This window comes from Octodon degus, unplaced genomic scaffold, assembly GCF_000260255.1.
Source record: "Octodon degus isolate 3935 unplaced genomic scaffold, OctDeg1.0 scaffold00098, whole genome shotgun sequence".
Taxonomy (NCBI): Eukaryota; Metazoa; Chordata; class Mammalia; order Rodentia; family Octodontidae; genus Octodon; species Octodon degus.
The window spans coordinates 4,790,279-4,806,554 of NW_004524674.1; the positions used below are offsets into that span (position 1 = coordinate 4,790,279).

The 16,276-nt window shown below is 51.3% G+C and overlaps 1 protein-coding gene across 11 annotated transcripts in view; it reads right to left on the reverse strand.

Annotated features, from left to right (window-relative positions):
• The window catches only part of Dlg4 (discs large MAGUK scaffold protein 4), a 27,445-nt gene extending 13,072 nt beyond the window's left edge, over positions 1–14,373 (reverse strand). For 2 of the 11 annotated variants that reach the window (XM_023723213.1, XM_023723221.1), the window contains exons 1-8: positions 13,868–14,019; positions 5,917–6,081; positions 2,654–2,707; positions 2,466–2,516; positions 2,129–2,253; positions 1,863–2,032; positions 1,638–1,774; positions 1,352–1,496 (exon numbers count right to left, since the gene is read on the reverse strand). In XM_023723213.1, the coding sequence (XP_023578981.1) occupies positions 1,352–1,496; positions 1,638–1,774; positions 1,863–2,032; positions 2,129–2,253; positions 2,466–2,516; positions 2,654–2,707; positions 5,917–6,081; positions 13,868–13,897 (877 nt within the window). In that variant the 5' untranslated portion in view covers positions 13,898–14,019. Of the gene's footprint in view, positions 1–1,351; positions 1,497–1,637; positions 1,775–1,862; positions 2,033–2,128; positions 2,254–2,465; positions 2,526–2,653; positions 2,708–3,059; positions 3,163–3,229; positions 3,319–5,916; positions 6,082–13,867 lie in introns of those variants that run through there. The other 9 variants (XM_004638378.2, XM_023723214.1, XM_023723216.1 and 6 more) reach the window with 9 other exon arrangements.
• Positions 14,374–16,276: the final 1,903 nt, after the last annotated feature.

A 16,276-nucleotide genomic window follows, 5' to 3' on the forward strand; every position in this document is an offset into this window, starting at 1 on the left:
AAAAAAAAAAAAAAAGAGTTCCAGCTAGATACACAGCAGAGTATGCTTATAATCCCAGCATTCTGGGAGACTGATTCAGGAGGATCACAAATGGGCAACTTTGAGACTTATCAAGAACCTGTCTCAAAAAGTAAAGAGGTGGGGGATGTAGCTCAGTGCAAAGGTCCTGGGTTCAAACCCCAGAACCAGTAAATACTTAAATAAAAAATAAACAGGCTGGGCTAGGGAGATAGCTCAGCAGCATAAGCACCTGCTTGGCAAGCGCAAGGTTCTGAGTTAGATTCCTAGTAACTAAATAAATAAATAAGTAAACAGGCTGAGGAGATAGCTTAGTGGTATAGCTGTGTCTGAGTTAATACCTACTTCTAAAAAAGAAAAAAAGATACAAAAAAGGTTCTAATATTGACTCATCTTCAGTTTTCTGAAACCTTACTGTATGTCAATATTATTCTTTTAATATGCTACTGTTTGGTTTCCTACTGTGATACCTTTTTTTTTTTTTTTTTTTTTTCCACAACTGGGATTGAACTCAGGCCTTTGTGCTTGCCAGGAAAGCACTTATTCCAGAGTCATGTCCCCGGCCCCCCTACTGCAACACTACACACATTCATATCTCTGTTCAGAAGTAATCATGATCTCTAGTTTCCTTCTTTTATCTTTGTGACCATTTGAACATTCAAGTTGACCTCATACAATGAGATTTAAAGTCTTGTTTCTTACACTTTGAAAGCACATAAAAGTCATCTATTCTGGGCCGGCCGCCAGACAGCTCAGCAGACTGTTCGATACCCAGCATACCATGCTGGCCCCACCCCCAGGGCTCACTGAGCTGGTGACTGAGACGGGGTGTGGTGGCACATCTGTAATCCCAGCACTTGGGAAACTGAAAACAGGAGTATCGCTACAAGTCCAATCTGTGTAGAGAGACCCTGTAGACCCTGTACTAAATACATTTTAAAAAAAAAAAAAACCTTGGGGCCGGGGAGATAGCTCAGTGGAATAAGTGCTTCCCTGGCAAGCGCAAGGGCCTGAGTTCAATCCCCGGTTCCGCAAAAAAAAAAAAAAAAAAAACTTATTCCTTGAAGATTTTACCAAATTAGCGTAAAACTTAGTGAGCCTTGTGCCCTGAGGGCTTGAGGAAGAGAAGGGGATCACTGGCAATCTTTTCTAGGGTTTCTATGCAGATTGATAGATAGTCCATCTCTTTTCAAACCACAGTAAGCATCAGAAGCGTAACCACAGCTTAAGTAGAATGTGCAGAGGAACGGCCACAGGAGCTGCCATGGAACTGCACATCATGGGAGTGATAGGGATGGGATCGTTGGGAGCACTGGGTTTGGAGGGCTCTCACAGGTTGTGATGTCAGGGGGAGCATAGCTGTCACTCAGGTAGGCATTGCTGGGCTTGGCCACCTTTAGGTAGACAACATCATACGTGTTCTTCAGGGCTGCCACAGCATCCTCATGCATGACGTCCTCCAGCCCCACACTGTTGACCTGGGATCAAGGGAAGCAAAGCTCAGACATAGTAAGAAACAGACAGAAAGCAGATACCCTGAAGGAGGTAAAAACCCTGATGCTCCCAGGGCCTGTGGGTGAGATCCAGGGTTGGGGTAGAAATGTGTGGTAGGTCCTCACCGCCAGGATCTTGTCTCCAATCTGCAACCTCCCATCCTTATGGGCGGCACCCCCTTCGATGATCTTCGTTACATAGATGCTGTTATCTCCAGGGATATGCTGGTTTCCTACACCCCCTGCGATGCTGAAGCCAAGACCTGAATGCAGGAAAGTACAGAGGTGTGCCCAGGTGCCTGGGAGGGAGCAAGACAGTTGGGATGGAGTCAGGAAAAAGTGGGTCACTACCTTTAGGCCCCTTGATGAGCTTGATCTCCATGACCTTCTCAGCTGGGGGCTTCCGGCGCATGACATAGAGGCGCACGATGGAGCCTGCCTCTTTGAGGGCTTCCACCGCAGCTGAATGGGTCACCTCCCGCACATCCACCTCATTTACAAAAAGGATGCTGTCGTTGACCCTGGGAGCAGCAAGCTGGGTCTAAGCCAAGAGCTTCCTGCTGCCCTGGTCCTCCCTTTCAGGAACTAGCTTTCTAACCCCTGTCTCCTTTTCCCACCTGAGACGGCCATCCTGAGCTGCAGCCCCACCAGGAATGATCTTGGTGATGAAAATGGACGGGTCGTCACCAATGTGCGGGTTGTCAGTGCCACCTGCGATGCTGAAGCCCAGACCTGAGTTACCCTGAAAAGGAAAGTCAAAAGATCAGCTCCCCTCTCTGCCACTTCTGGCAAGGCTAGTGATGAAGGGAATAGCATGGAATAGCATGAGAAGCTAGAAAGGAGAGTCTGCCAGAACACAAAGGGACATGGCTAAGGGGCTGGCCCCCAAGAAAACAGGCACACACAGACGCAAACAGGGAGCCAAAGGGACCTGGGATGGAGGCGATGACTCACCCTTTCCAATGTAATTTCCTCGTATTCCATCTCCCCCTCAGTCCCATTCACCTGTAACTCCAGCACGGGAGAGAAAAACAGAAACAGTGAGACAGGCATTCCAACCCAAGAGTATGTGCCTTCTTTCCCTGGCCCTCCCTTCCTCCCTTCTTCTACAATGATCCAGCCTCAAAATCTAAACAACTCACATATCCTGGGGCTTCTAGGGTGTCTGTGTTGACAATCACAGGAGGAGAATTGGCCTACAAGGAAAGACAAGACACGAAAAGCTGCCTGAGCCTTGGCTCCAAAGGGAGACCATAATGAGGGTGGGCCCACCAGTCTCACCCCCTTCTCAGCTAATTAGCCAAAGCCACTCTAACATCCTTAGGGCTCCTCAAGGATCCAGCGTCCATCCACATCACACACACACACACACACACACACACACACACACACACAGATGCACACGTGCACGGATCCAACTCTGCCCAGCCCAGGCCCCCTCATGTGGAAGGAGGTGTCTGAGAAGCTAGAAGGGAGAGACAGCCAGACGGAGAGGGGAGCAGCAGATGGTAAGGGGGGGGGTGATGGGGGGGAAAGGGAGCTTCTCACCGGATATAACACTACAGGGTGTTACATGTCTTCTGTGCTACACACGTATACCCCGGGGCTCATGTCCACCAAGTCTTCCTCTCCCCCTTCCTGCTCTCCTTCTCTGTCCCTATGCCCCCACCATATTTACTCAGATAGGTCTATAATCCTACCCCAGATTTCTCCCTCACCTTCGTACACATTTACCCTGAAACCTCTGACTGGCAATCCGGGATTTCCCCAATTGAAGGCCCCTCCCTCCTCTCACCCACCAAACGCTCTACCCTTCCTCCCGAGACTCTGTTACCTAGCAACAGTATCCACGACCAGCCAAAACCTGAGACCCACCCCCTGCAGGTCCTGTCGTCAAGACAACAGGCTAGAGGCGTGGCCTAGGAGCAACCCAGCTCCCAAAGGGCTCCCCCTAGGCCTGCCCCTCCGGCCCTGTGCGCCAGCCCCCCCCCCTCGCTAGCCGGGCCCACAGGAGGGCCGGCACAAGAGGTTCGCAGGAGTGGCACGTCCTGAATACTTTGTCTTTCACTCTCCCTAGGGCCCCTCACCACTGAACGACAAGGGGGGGGAGTGGCGAAAGACATCCGGGTCTTAGCCTCCTTTATCTACTCTTCCCTACCCCCCAACTTATTTAGGAAAGGGTTAAAATGAGGCGTGCCAAGGTCTGTGACGTCAGTCGCCTTGACGCAGCCCGACTCCCGGGCGGGGCAAGCTTTAGGCCGGTCCAAGGGGCTTCCCCAGTCGCCAAGGCAACTGAAGCCACGTCTCCATGGCAATTGGGTGGCCGCCAAGAACCTCCTTCCGGGGTCCCCAACCTATTTCCTTCTCAAATATTTATTTGGAGGAGAGCAAGGGCAAGGATTCCCCAGTCTCCTTAGGCTCTCCCCGTACAAAGGGGTCTCTCCTCACCTATTTCTCAATCTTACAAACTACTAGCCACTTTTCAGGCTCTATAATAGATTTCTTAACAGTAATTTTAATAATGCTACCCCCAGCCTGCATCTCAGTAAACGCTGTTGCCCAGCCAACAGCCACTGACTGCCAAAACCTCATCCACAAGTTCAACCTACATTGCATACTCCATCTTCAATCATCCTGATCCTAGAACATCCCCCATGCCCAATCTTGTATCACATTCCTCCAGATCTTCTCCCCATCCCACACCCTCCAACTAGATCCCTATCTCCATCTTCAATTTTCATAACCCAACCCCAGCTCCCATACATCAGTTTCCTGTTAGATCCTACCCCCATCCCATTCCTTATTAACCTCTTGTTCTAACCCAACATCATCCCAATTTGATTCTCCAGCGAAACCCTCATCTTACTCCCTTACCCTATCTTCAAACCCTCAAGAGTCTCTCCTCAAATCAGCCCTTCACTTCTCTCCTCAAATCAACCCACTTGCCATCTCCGCTGAAAACTGGGGCTTCTAGTTTCTCAGCTTTGGGAGGCCTGGCTTATCCTGAGAGGTCCACAGTCACTGATGGCCTCCAGCATTGTCCTCTCACTCTCATCTGTTGTTTCCTGAGCTCAGCCCCAGCATGTACTACTTACCACCCCTCAAGCCTCCCTTCTCTGTCCTCCTCCCCCTCCCCAAGGCTTAATAGCCCTGTCTTGCAAAGGCATCTGCGATCTTCCTTCATTCTTTGCAGCCACAGAGCCACAAATAAATACTCAAAATCATTCCCATTTCCACAGCCTCTGCCTTCCTCTTAACCACCAGCTCAGACCTCTGTCCAGAGGTCACAACCTCATCCCTGTCAGTTCTGTGTCCCAAGACCTTCACCTTTCCTATCACCCTCCAACTCTTCCCTATCACTTCTAGCCCAGGGTCTGCTGTAGTCCCCTCCCCACTTCTTGCTGAAAAGCCAGCAATTTTCCCCCTTCCTGGGGCATCGGACAATGCTGAACTTAGTGTCTCCTCAGTCTCACTGCTTGACTGGTACTCTCCATTTCTCCTCTTCCTCTGTGCCCAGAAGAGGAGGCTGAGGTGGAAGATGGAAAGTGGACTTGAAAACCAAGGGTCTCAGAAACAAGGCCTTCGGGCTGGCTGGAGAAGGGAAAGCACACAGTGAGAATAAAGGATTAGGGGAAACAGGTGGTGGTGAATAATAATGGGGAAAGGGTTGAGGTGAGCCCAAGAGGAAGAGAGAAGAGAGAAGCTGAGAAAGGAGGAGTTGGCTGACCTACAGAGAGGACCTATCCGGCCGCAGAGGCCTGAGCTGGGGATCAGCGAGAGGGGGAAGGAGGTGCGTGGGAGGAAGAGAGACACAGCATCAAGAACCAGCCAGCCAGCCAGCGGGGAAGAAGAGCTTGGAGGGGGAGGGAGCACAGGAGGACAGCAAAAGCCGGGCAAGGGAAGAGGCAGAACAGCCCCACAACGTGAAGTCAGGCCAGACAGATGGAAAGGGCTGGAGACTAGGGCCAGGGAGAGCAGAGCCCAGAGGCAGAGGTGGGGGAGGTGGCTGGGAAAGGACAGGAGCAAATGAGGGCAGCAGGAGCTTAGAACAGAGCTCTGGACACAGAAAACAGAAGGGGAGGTTGGGGTGTGAAGGAATTTCGAATGAGGCTAAGGTATCGGGGCTTCCAGGGGGATAGACCCATCTCAACACAGGCACACAGTACATCACACACACACACACACACACACACACACACACACACACACGGATGCTTGGACTTTAGACCACAAATGTTTCCAACACTCCTCCCCCACCACCCCTTTCCCCAGGCCCCAGGAGCCCCAGCCCCAGATGCACTTCCAAGCTTTCACCCCACAGCTCTTGCCCTACCGGCCCTTGGGAGTTGCTGCAGCTCCAGGTTCCGAGGGTCGCACTGGGGAGGGGGCCACCAGGGTCTCCTACCTTGAGGGGGGAGAGGTGGGCGTGGCCCACGACCCCATGGACGGCCTCGAGGTGGGACAAGTTCCTCTCCGCCACGTGCACCAGCTCGGGGGCGTTTACCTGGTTGGGGAGGTGGGCCGGGCTGTGCTCCAGAGGGGGCGTGTCTTCATCTTGGTAGCGGTATTTCTGGGTGTGGGGACGGGGTGTCACCGGGCAGGCCCAGTGCCTCAGGCTCCAGTCAGCCCGCCTGGGCCGCCTCCTCTTCCCCCAGCCAGTGCAGTGCAGAAGGCCCTGGGGCCTAACCAGCTCCTCCCCATCCCTCTCCTCCAGCCCATTGGCTCCCCTCTCTCCACCCTCCCAACAGCCCCTTCGCTGCCAGGGCCTCAGCACCTCTCATCTCGCCCCAAGCCCCATCCCCTTTCTCTAATTCTAACTCCCCACATGCCTGGGCCCTGGTCTTCTATCAGCATCTCTCTTCCTTAGCATCTCTGTCTTTACCCCTTTCCCAGCCTTTCACCCTCTACTACCTCTACCCTTCAAAAGCTCTAGCCTCTGACCTATCTCCACAACCTATTCTCCACTCCCAACCCCAACTTCTCTGCTTCTCTAAGGCTTCCCTTCCTGTACTCCACTTGCTGCTCCTACTCTGCACCCCACCTTCATTCCTTCAGTCTCCCCATTTCAACCACCACCCCAGGAGCTACTACTGGCTCTCCAGCACTCGTATGCCTGAGGGAAGAATCAAAGTCAGACCTTCAACTAGAAGGTACTTGGCATCAACACCCCCAGGCAAGGCAAAGTTAGGACTGTCCCACTAGTCCTTCACTGGCTTCACTAGTTCTCAAGTAGTCAGCAAAAGGGCCCCAGAACTAGCCCCAACCCCTGCATCCATCAGCCAGCAGCTCAGCCAGCTAATCCGGATATACTAGAAAGGGATGGATGAGATGAGGGAGGCAGGGGAGAACGCAAAAAGGCTCAGGAGGAGGCAGGAATAGACATCAGGCCCCCTGATTGGCAAAGAGAGTAGCATCGCAGTCTCAGGTCTCCCTCTGACCTTTTGGGATAAAAACCCAACATGTTCAGATTCTTCGCCCAATTAACCAGTTGCCATCTCAAGGGCCCACTATGCTAGCTTATAGGGACACCGGTAAAGGAGATTAACTATGAGCCAGAGAGACACAGCAAGGGCAGGTGGCAGCAGCACTGGATGACAACACATCTGCATGGCTCCTCCATCTCTACCCTCCAGTGCCCTTCTCCTCCTTGGGAGTTGTCCACTACAGCAGCAAAAGAATCCACTCTAGGCTCAGAGAAGGATGAAGAGATTACCAGACTCAGGGTTCCCTCAGGGGCTGAAGAAGTCAGAGTACACCCACTGGTACATTGGTAAAGAGGCAGAATTTCTCTCGGAGAAGTTTCTGAAAAGCTGAGAGTACCCAACATTTGGAAAGCAAGGGCTGCAAGATTAAACAGGAAAAAGGCTATCAAGTAGAATGCCTGATACTGCAGTATGATTCTGAAAATTCTGAGGCTGATGAATCAAGGCCAAGAATGGAACCCAATTCTGCTGTTGATTTAAGGGCACCTAAGACAGTAGAGTAGGGAAATGGTCCTGCCAACAGAAAGACACTGAATCCAGGGAACAAAGGCAACTAGAATTAAGCACCCTGACATGTTTAAAGAGCCTTTTAAAAAGAAAATATGGGCCAGGGCCTGAGTTTGATCCCTGGTTCCGCCAAAAAAAAAAAAAAAAAAAAAAAAGAAAGAAAATATGAGCTCATCAAGTCTGGGTCACAGTCAGACATGGTGGTGCATGCCTGTAATTCTAGCACTTCAGAGGCTGAGGCAGAAGGATCACTGTGAGTGAATTTGAGGCTGTGCTGGTTCCAAGGCCATGTTCACAGCCAAGGTGGACTAGATAGAAGACCCTGTCTCAAAAAAAAAAAAAAGGTCTGAGTCACAGATTTACAGAGTGAATACTGAGCTCCAGGGGTCAATACCACAGACACAAAAAGTGGAGAGGTAGAACAGCAAGCGGTCAAATAGCCCTCCTCAAAGGCCGAACTGTGGGGCTGGTGAGATGGCTCAGTGGTCTAAAGCACCTGCTTAGAACAAGCTAAGCTAAACAAAAGCACAGGGATTGCGGTTCAATCCCCAGCACCACATGCCAGCCAGCCCCGCCCCCTGGTGGGCTGAGCTGGCCACACACTAAATAAATAAATAAATAAATAAATTTAAAAAAAAAAAAGGCTGAACTGTCTTGGATAGCAATGTTAAGAACTGCACAAACTTGCAGATCCAAGTTCTAGAACCTGGGGAGAGTTGGAGTCCAGTGTTCCTCCATCTTCACCCCACCTACAGAGAAAATTCCTGAATGCGATGAAGAAATGTCAGGGTGCACCAAAAGAATGGGCAAATGATAAATTTTATCATTTATTCTAGAACAGTGAGACCCCCCCATCTTTCCCTGCCCCACCTCATACAGGGGAATCTGGCACTGAGAAAAGACTTTGGAGATTGGGAGACAATGTAAGAGAAATGGGAAACCAAGAATGAAGAGCCAAAGTTCCCAAGGTGTGGCTGGAGGAGGGCCTATGTTCAGTCTGTTTTGATGTACATGGGGGAGGGGGAGGTCCTGGAAAAGCGGGGTCAGGAAGGGCAATTCTGAAACTGCAGACTGGAGGTAGGGATATCAGCATCGCTCAGTCCTAGTTTACAAGGTAACTAAAGCAGACCGAGAAGATCCCCCTCCTTTAACCCAGTGGGCCTCAGGGCTCTGACAGTGACAACTAGGATGCTATTGGGATGAGTCTGAAACCTTCCATGTATTAGGGCCTGAGACAAGTAAAAGGCCTGGGGGTACACAGTTGCTCCTTCCCTCTCCTCTCATCCCACCAAGCGCCCGTTGCACAGAATAACATGGAACCGAGGTTTGCACCCCCAGAGGGATGTGAGTTAAAGTACATAAGGGGGCGACCCACTGAGCCTGTTTGCAAGAAGTTGCAACCCAGAGACCCCACGCCAAGCAGAGGGATGAGCGACAGCACTTGAAGCTCACACCCTGAGATTTGAGGGGTCCAGAAAGAGGGGAGCGGGGCCGGATCCCGGATCCCGTACCGCGGCACGTACCACGCAGAGACACATGGAGGCGAATCTGTTCCGAGCCGACATGGAGAAGGGGAGGGGAATTGAGGGGAGGGGAGAGGTGGGATACCAGGGTCCCAGGTTGGGGGAGGGGGAGGGGCAGAGGGGCGGGGGCTGCGGCGGCCGCGGCGACTAGAGGCTGCGGCCAAAGGGGGGGGGAGGCGCCTGCGCAGTACGGGAGAGCGTCACGGAGGGAGAAAGAGGGGTGAGGGGAGACCCTCTTGGCCACCAACTTCCCGGTTCACAGCTGTGGAATTCACCTTCCACAGTATACTCTTACTCTGACCTCTCTACAAAAATTTACCAATGTAGCTTTCTAGTTCTTAGGCATCCTTTATCCCACTTCCCTCAAATCACCAGGCGCCTTAACCATTCCAAAATTTCACACGATATCTAATCATTACTGTATTCTCAGGGTACAGGGAAGGAATCAGCATTTCTCCTTCATTTTCAAGAACCCCAAAGGGATCTAAAATATCTCTTGCCCCTGCCCCCCAGCCCAAGACCGGGAAGCTGAGATACCAAGACATTTCCTACTCTACCTGGCACCGTTCTCCCCTGTGGTCCAGTCCAACATGCTAACCAATGTCTCTTTTAAAGAGTTTAAAGAACCACACATCCTAGCTGTACACTCAAACTCATATACCCCTTAAGTCATCCCTTTCTAAATCATATTTATTTATCCCAAATCCACTAGTACAGACCTTGAAATTAGTGCAAATATTACTCTTGCACTAATATAAAAATCCAAATAAGGAGTCTTCAAATTTGTTTGGAGGTCTCTGTCCAAACCTCTGAATCAAATAATTCTCTGGACTTTTAAATACGCCAGTCCCTAATACACGCCAAAACCAACCCAAAAAAGAATTAGGAATGTAAAAACAGGGGCTGCGGCTAACAGTGGCATAAGCGCCTGCCTGGCAAGTGCAAGGTCCTGAGTTCGATTTCTGGTACTGCCAAAAAAAAAGGAATGACAAACAAAAAAATACCCAACCCAATTTCAGAGAACATTTAATCTGCCTTAAAGCAGATGCTCCAAATTCAATTACAATCTTTTTTTTATTTTAAACCTTTATATTAAGAAAGTTTCCTATACTTTTGATCTCTCAAATTATTACTCATTTTTCGGCCTGCCCTCACTACATCTCAACATCTCATTGATTCTGAATATCAATTTTGTTGAGACATTGCTTTCAAATATACCTACACCCAAGTCTCAAAAAACATTCACCAAAGTAAGATCAGGGTTGAAATTTTCAGTGACCCACAAATCTTCAAGAACAAATGGAAGGGACAGGGGAGATGGCTCAGTAGCATAAGCACTTGCCTGGCAAGCGCAAGGGTACGAGTAAAAAGAACAAATGGACTGCTTCAAGTCTCTTTGCAGGCTTCCATTTCTTCCCAAAACAACTAAAATGGGAAGCCTCTTTTCTAAATATCCATCCGTTGAACACCCAACTTTCCAGCTCTTAAAACCCAGAAAGAGTGACTCCTCAAATCAGCGGTCTGCCTCTTTAAAATGCCCAGCCATGTCAGAAAGGACAATTTTCCTAGAACCACGCCAAAGCGTTGAGCAGCATGTGAGATGCGCCCCCAAGATGACCCCCAACGTCCTAGTTTCCTATCTAGATAGAATGGTTGGCTCCTCAGAGGGAGCCAGTGCGGAAGGGGCTGGACTCAAAATTCCTTTCTGAAATAGAAAACGTACAGGCCTTGCATTTCCACCAGTGGGCGCTATAGCCCATTGAGACCCTGCCCCATCCCCCATTTCCTTTTTCCCTCCATTTTCCGTTTTCCTGTTGCCTGGCAACGTAGCAATCAAGGACTTTGCAGTCGCCTAGCAACCGTCTCCCTGGAACATAGAGCAGAGGTAGGAGGGGTGCTCTGATGAAATCTGAACAGAAAAATTGAGACGTCAGAGGTCTCAACCCCCGGATTCTCCTTTCCAAAGACCCCCAACACCCCGCAGTTACGTGGACAACCACCCCTGAAACCCGGTCTCTTTTCTGCACTAGGAACCTTGCCACGCCCCTCCCGGGTCAGTCCCGCCCTCGTTTCGGTCAGGTAACCCAGCCCCTCCCCTTTCCGAGGTTTGCTCCCCGCCTCCTCGGAGAGAGTAAACCAGACCCTGCCCACCTGCTACCAGGAGACCACGCCTCCGTCTACTTCCCGCCCATTCGCTCCCCCGGCCTCGCCCACATTGTCCTTCCGCCACGCCCCTGTCGGCCAATGAATGAGGCCGTTGGCCACACTGCCCCGCCCCCAGCATCTTTAGCGTTGCCCAATAAGGACCACCTGGAGGGTTTAACTGCTTCGCCTCTGAGGCCCAGCATAATACCCCTGGTCTTTTCCCCACTTCACCCCCACCCCCACTTGTTCTGCTCCGCCCTCCACCACCCTCGCCCGGCCCTCAAGTCCACCACGCAACTTCAGTCGTCGCCGGTTACCATGGCAACGGCGACAGCAGCGCGGGGAGAAGGGGGAGGGACGGGGGCGGAGTGGGAGAAAGAGATGCTCAGAGACAGAGACGCTGGCAGAGATATAGGCACCGAGTAAGACTGAGTGATAGCTAGATGTAAAGCAGAGTTTGCGCAAGGAGCCACCACATAATGGACGTTCAATAAATGTTCCTTAAACTACTGCGGTAAGAATCTATAAATATAGACTATGAAAAGATGAAAGGTCGTCAGACAAACCCAGGGAGCTCAACGTCCATGAAATCTAAGCATTCTCCTACTCCATCCACCCAACATTTGGGGGAAGAGGGAACAGAACCCATGTGCCCCCTGCTGGTTCTTCCTAGGCTACCCTTCGCTCCCCTGGATTGCAATGAACTACAATTCCCAAAAGAGCTGAGGGTAGAAATACTCTTATCGTTCAGGGTTTTTGTGCCTTATGGCCTTGTGGGAGTTGAAGTCCTCCCCATCCCACAGCAGACAAGTTTTCCATCCAAGGAATGTGGCAAGGCTGGATCTCCATGCCTCAATAAAACCCCAAATGCATGATTCTCTGTGTAAGTCTCCTTCCTTCAGGGATGCTCAGTCTTGGGTTCCATGGAAGAAGTAGGAATTGGGTATGAATAAGCCCCTTACCCCATTGAGAAGGGCTGCCATGTAAGCAAGACCTTCACCCTTGCTCACATTAAAGTGTTCACGTGTTGGAGCAGAACCTACACATTCCAATGGGCTTTCTACCTACACCTGCACATGGGACCACAGCCAAGAAGCCCAGGCCAAGGAGCAGGCACAAGAGCAGCAGACAAGAAGAGCACACGGGATCTCACAAACATTGAAAGGAACCCAGGCCAGAGAAAGTGAGGCACAAAAATCCACTGAAATTGTAGGAGGCAGGAGGAAGAAACAATCTGGGAGAAAACCCAAATCCCAGAGTGAGGCACAAGCAAGGAGCCCTGGTGGAGAGGGGTTGAGGGATCGGGACCTAAGATTCCTCACACCTCATGCTTCCAGTCATGCTCACACGTGCACAATGCATGTGTACACACATGTGTGAATTTGTGGCAGGGAACATGTGTGTCCTCAGCTCCCTGGAATGAAAAGCTGCAGTTCCCACTAAATATAACCCCCTCCCCAGCCTGTGACTCACCCGGACCCCGCCTCCCCGGCCCCCACTTCCTGTCCCACCCCCCACCCCCCCAGCTGCCTGCTGCCTGCCCAAGTCTCCCTCCACACACCAGGCATCCAGCTTTCCAGTCCCAGAGTCTAGAAGCAAAGACTTAGGTATCTGCATCCCACTAGCAGCTTGCTTGCACTCCCCATCTAAAATCTCCTTTCCAGAAGACAACTACAGACACCCTACGGGGATCTCGGCTGCTGCCCACGCTGCCTTCCACCACCTTTTCGCCCCTGTAGCCTCTTTACCCTGTAACCTGGGTTGTAAGTGCTAAGGGACTCCTATATTCAAGTGTCCTTCCCCACCTTGATCCCAAACATCAGGGCAATATTCCCCAACATCTGTCTTCTCCCTCATTCTTGAGCAGAGCTAGATGCAATGTGGGAGATGGGGATGCCTGGGTCATCCTTAAATTTTACACCACCCACTGCATCCCCTCCTTAAATTTCCTTTCTCCCTAAACCTCTCAGAGGCTGGCAACCTCAGCTGCTGCAACCTTCAAACTCCCATAGGAGTACCCCAAATTCTAACCATACCTGGTACGTTCCCTCAGATGATTCTGTATCATGCTCCAAACCCTCAGACAACTCCCAGCTATCTCCATTCTGTATGACTGAACCCCAAATTAACAGTTCCTTCAAATTGAGAGGACATCCCCAAATGTATCCACCACAAGATACTTGTTCTACATCCTTAAGGCCCACCTCTTCCCTGCCAGCTGACATCCCCAAACCTGTTAAGCACTGGCAACCAATAACCTTTACCCTCATGCCAAGAGCCCCCCACAAAATTAAACGAAGCACCTGGAAGCCTTTCTCCCCAGGTTCTTGGAACCCTCACACACACATAGCCCACCTTCCCACATACACAAGCAAGACTCCCATGTGAGCCAGTATGCTCTTTAAACAAGATGCCCTCAGACATTGCCAGTGAACCCCAAGCCCACTAGGCCCCAAACCATAGAATACCCCAAAATTTCCATTTATCTACAGGTGCAAAGGGATCGCTCCTGGGGGCACCTGTGGCCAAGTCCAGTTTTTTCTGAAATGTGAACCCCAAAACTAAATTAAGACCCCCCAAACACATTTGACTTCTGATACAATCACTTCAGCACCTCTAGCCCCAGATAAGGCCTGGCTGACCCCTCCCCACAAATTCATACCTTCCCTTCAGTTTATAGCCCCCCTATCATGCTTACCTTGGTTGTCACTATACAGAGACAGTCCATGTTGGGGGGCCTGGCCGCGGCGGCGGGTAAGGGGCTCTGACTTCATTGGAGTTTCGTTCCTCCCCTCGGTGGGTTCTCACCCCTCCCCCCTCCGCACCCCACTTTTGCAGGGGGGGCCAGGATGGGGGGAGGGGTGAGAGGGGAAGGAGGGGGTTGGAGAAAGGACGGGGAGGGGAGCGTGGGAGGGAGGGAAAGGGGGCCCTAAAAGGGGCTCCCCAGTGAAGGGGAGGGGGCTTGGGGAGCACACCCCGATTCTCAGGAGGGGCGGGGGCACCGGGGGCTGACAGCCCCGAAGTTCGGGGGCTGGGGCATGAGCTGGGGTGGGGGAGGGGAACTGGATTCTGGGGAGCCCCGGGATAGGGGGGGGTCTTGCCAAACGGCCAGGGGCAAGGGGCCGTGGCGGGGGAGTGGGGTGGGGGGGTTGGAGATGGCAGCGGCCGAGGGAGCCGAGGAGCCGAGGGAAGGGGAGAGAGGAGAGAGGAAGCAGGGGGAGGGAGGGAGGGAGCTAGGAGCCAGAATGGGGGGGTGCCTTGGTGGAGTTAACTCCTTCGGTACTGGCAGGAACCCGGATAATGGGAAAGGAGATAGAAGAAGCAGAGAGGCCCTGAGGCAAACATGGAGGCCTGGCCAGCCTCCAGTAATGACAGCAAAACCCCTGAGGTTGGATTTCATTTCTTAGAGGTGGAAGCACCTACAGTGGAGCTGGGAGCATAAGCACAGTCCTTTAAATACTGAGGGGGAGGGGGCAGTGGGAGGTAGGATGTGAGGCAGGGGCTGGCAAGAGGAAATCCCTGGGGCCCCAGGTCTCCCTCAGGTTTCACTAGAGGAAGCCTGAAAAGTAATTATGTCCTGGATCCTAATGTCTGAAATTGGGGAAGGCAAAGAAAAGGGGAAAGACTGCAAAAGATGCATTCTCTATATCACCAGCTACTAGGACACTGACTCAGGATTTTGTCACCAGGGCTCCCAAGACTCAGTTTAATATTTGTAAGACTTTGCTCACCCCTCCATGCCTTCCAGTTCCCTTAGGAAGCCAGGCACCCACTCATACCTTCTTACCTGACTCTCCGAGATGGACACTTCATAGTAGTCCAGGATGTCTGTCACAGCAACAAAACTGAGTTACCCTCCCCCTGCCCAGTTCCCACAGGTCACCCTTCCCACCTTCTCTGCTGTTTATCTAGTAAGGGAAGAGGTCTCTCAGCCAAGCTGGTTGATGAGGCTAGACAATAACTTAGAAAGATTTTGCATGGTGCTCCTGCTTGGACCAAATACTCTCCAGACTCCCAACCAGCCTGAATGAAGTTCAGTACCTGCCCTTACAGGTCCAGGTCAGCCTTTTCAAAGTGATCTCTCAGAAAACGGGTTACTTACCAAGCAAGGCCTGGAATAGGTCACTGTGCAGCACTGTGAGGAGGGGAGGTGCCCACCTTAATAGTGGGGGGGCCAGGAGCCAGAGGGCTGACCTGGGAGCTGACAAAAATCCAAGTGAGGGAGGACTGAGACCAAGAAGAGACTAACATAATCACCTCAGCTTCCACACACTTTGTCCTTTCACCTCAAACTTTATGGAAAGATTCAAGAATAATCCCCAAGTCTTTGCCCCCACTACATTTCCAGGCCTCCCCTCCACAAAGACCCATTTTTCACCTCTTGGTCTCTGAGACATCGCTTTTGTGTCTCACTTTAATCTCCCTAATCTTCCAGGATTGGAGTTAAGCTGCCTCTCCCCACTCAATTCTAGCTATTAGGTGAAGTATACAGACTCTGAGGGGACAGCCTGTCCCATTCCTCTCTAGGTTCCCCGGCACCGCTGCTACCACCTTGCTCCACACATCCTGGACTCTTTTCCAAAAGGCAGGCATAACACAATTATATTCTCCTGAAGAGATGAAAGAATGTTCACCACAGAGGACCCAGCTGCTCAAAGAGAAAGAAACCTGAGCCCAGCTCTTTCCTACCAGCCCTGACCCCATATAGAAAGAAGGGGATGTATTTCTAGGGACTTGACTCAGATAGAGAATCAGGGAGGATGAAGAGAAGAATTCCTATGGTTCTCAGGCCTAGTAAGAGCTCATCTACCTCAAGGACTAGCTGGGAAGAAGGTCTCTGAAAGAAATAACAGGCCAAAAAACACATTCAGGAAACTCCCAAAGGCATAAAGGAAGAGGTAATGAAGCTGGAGGATCACTCTTACTGTTCACTTCTGAGAGTTAGTGACAATGAGGTCTCAAAAGAATGTGCTTGGGACACATTTCAGCTTGAGTCTGCCGCCATTTTCCTCCCTTTTGTGTTGGCAGAGACAGATTTCATGAAGAACCATCCTTCTATGCCCCTAGCTCTGACATCTACCTTACCCTTCTGTCTTCCCCACCACTT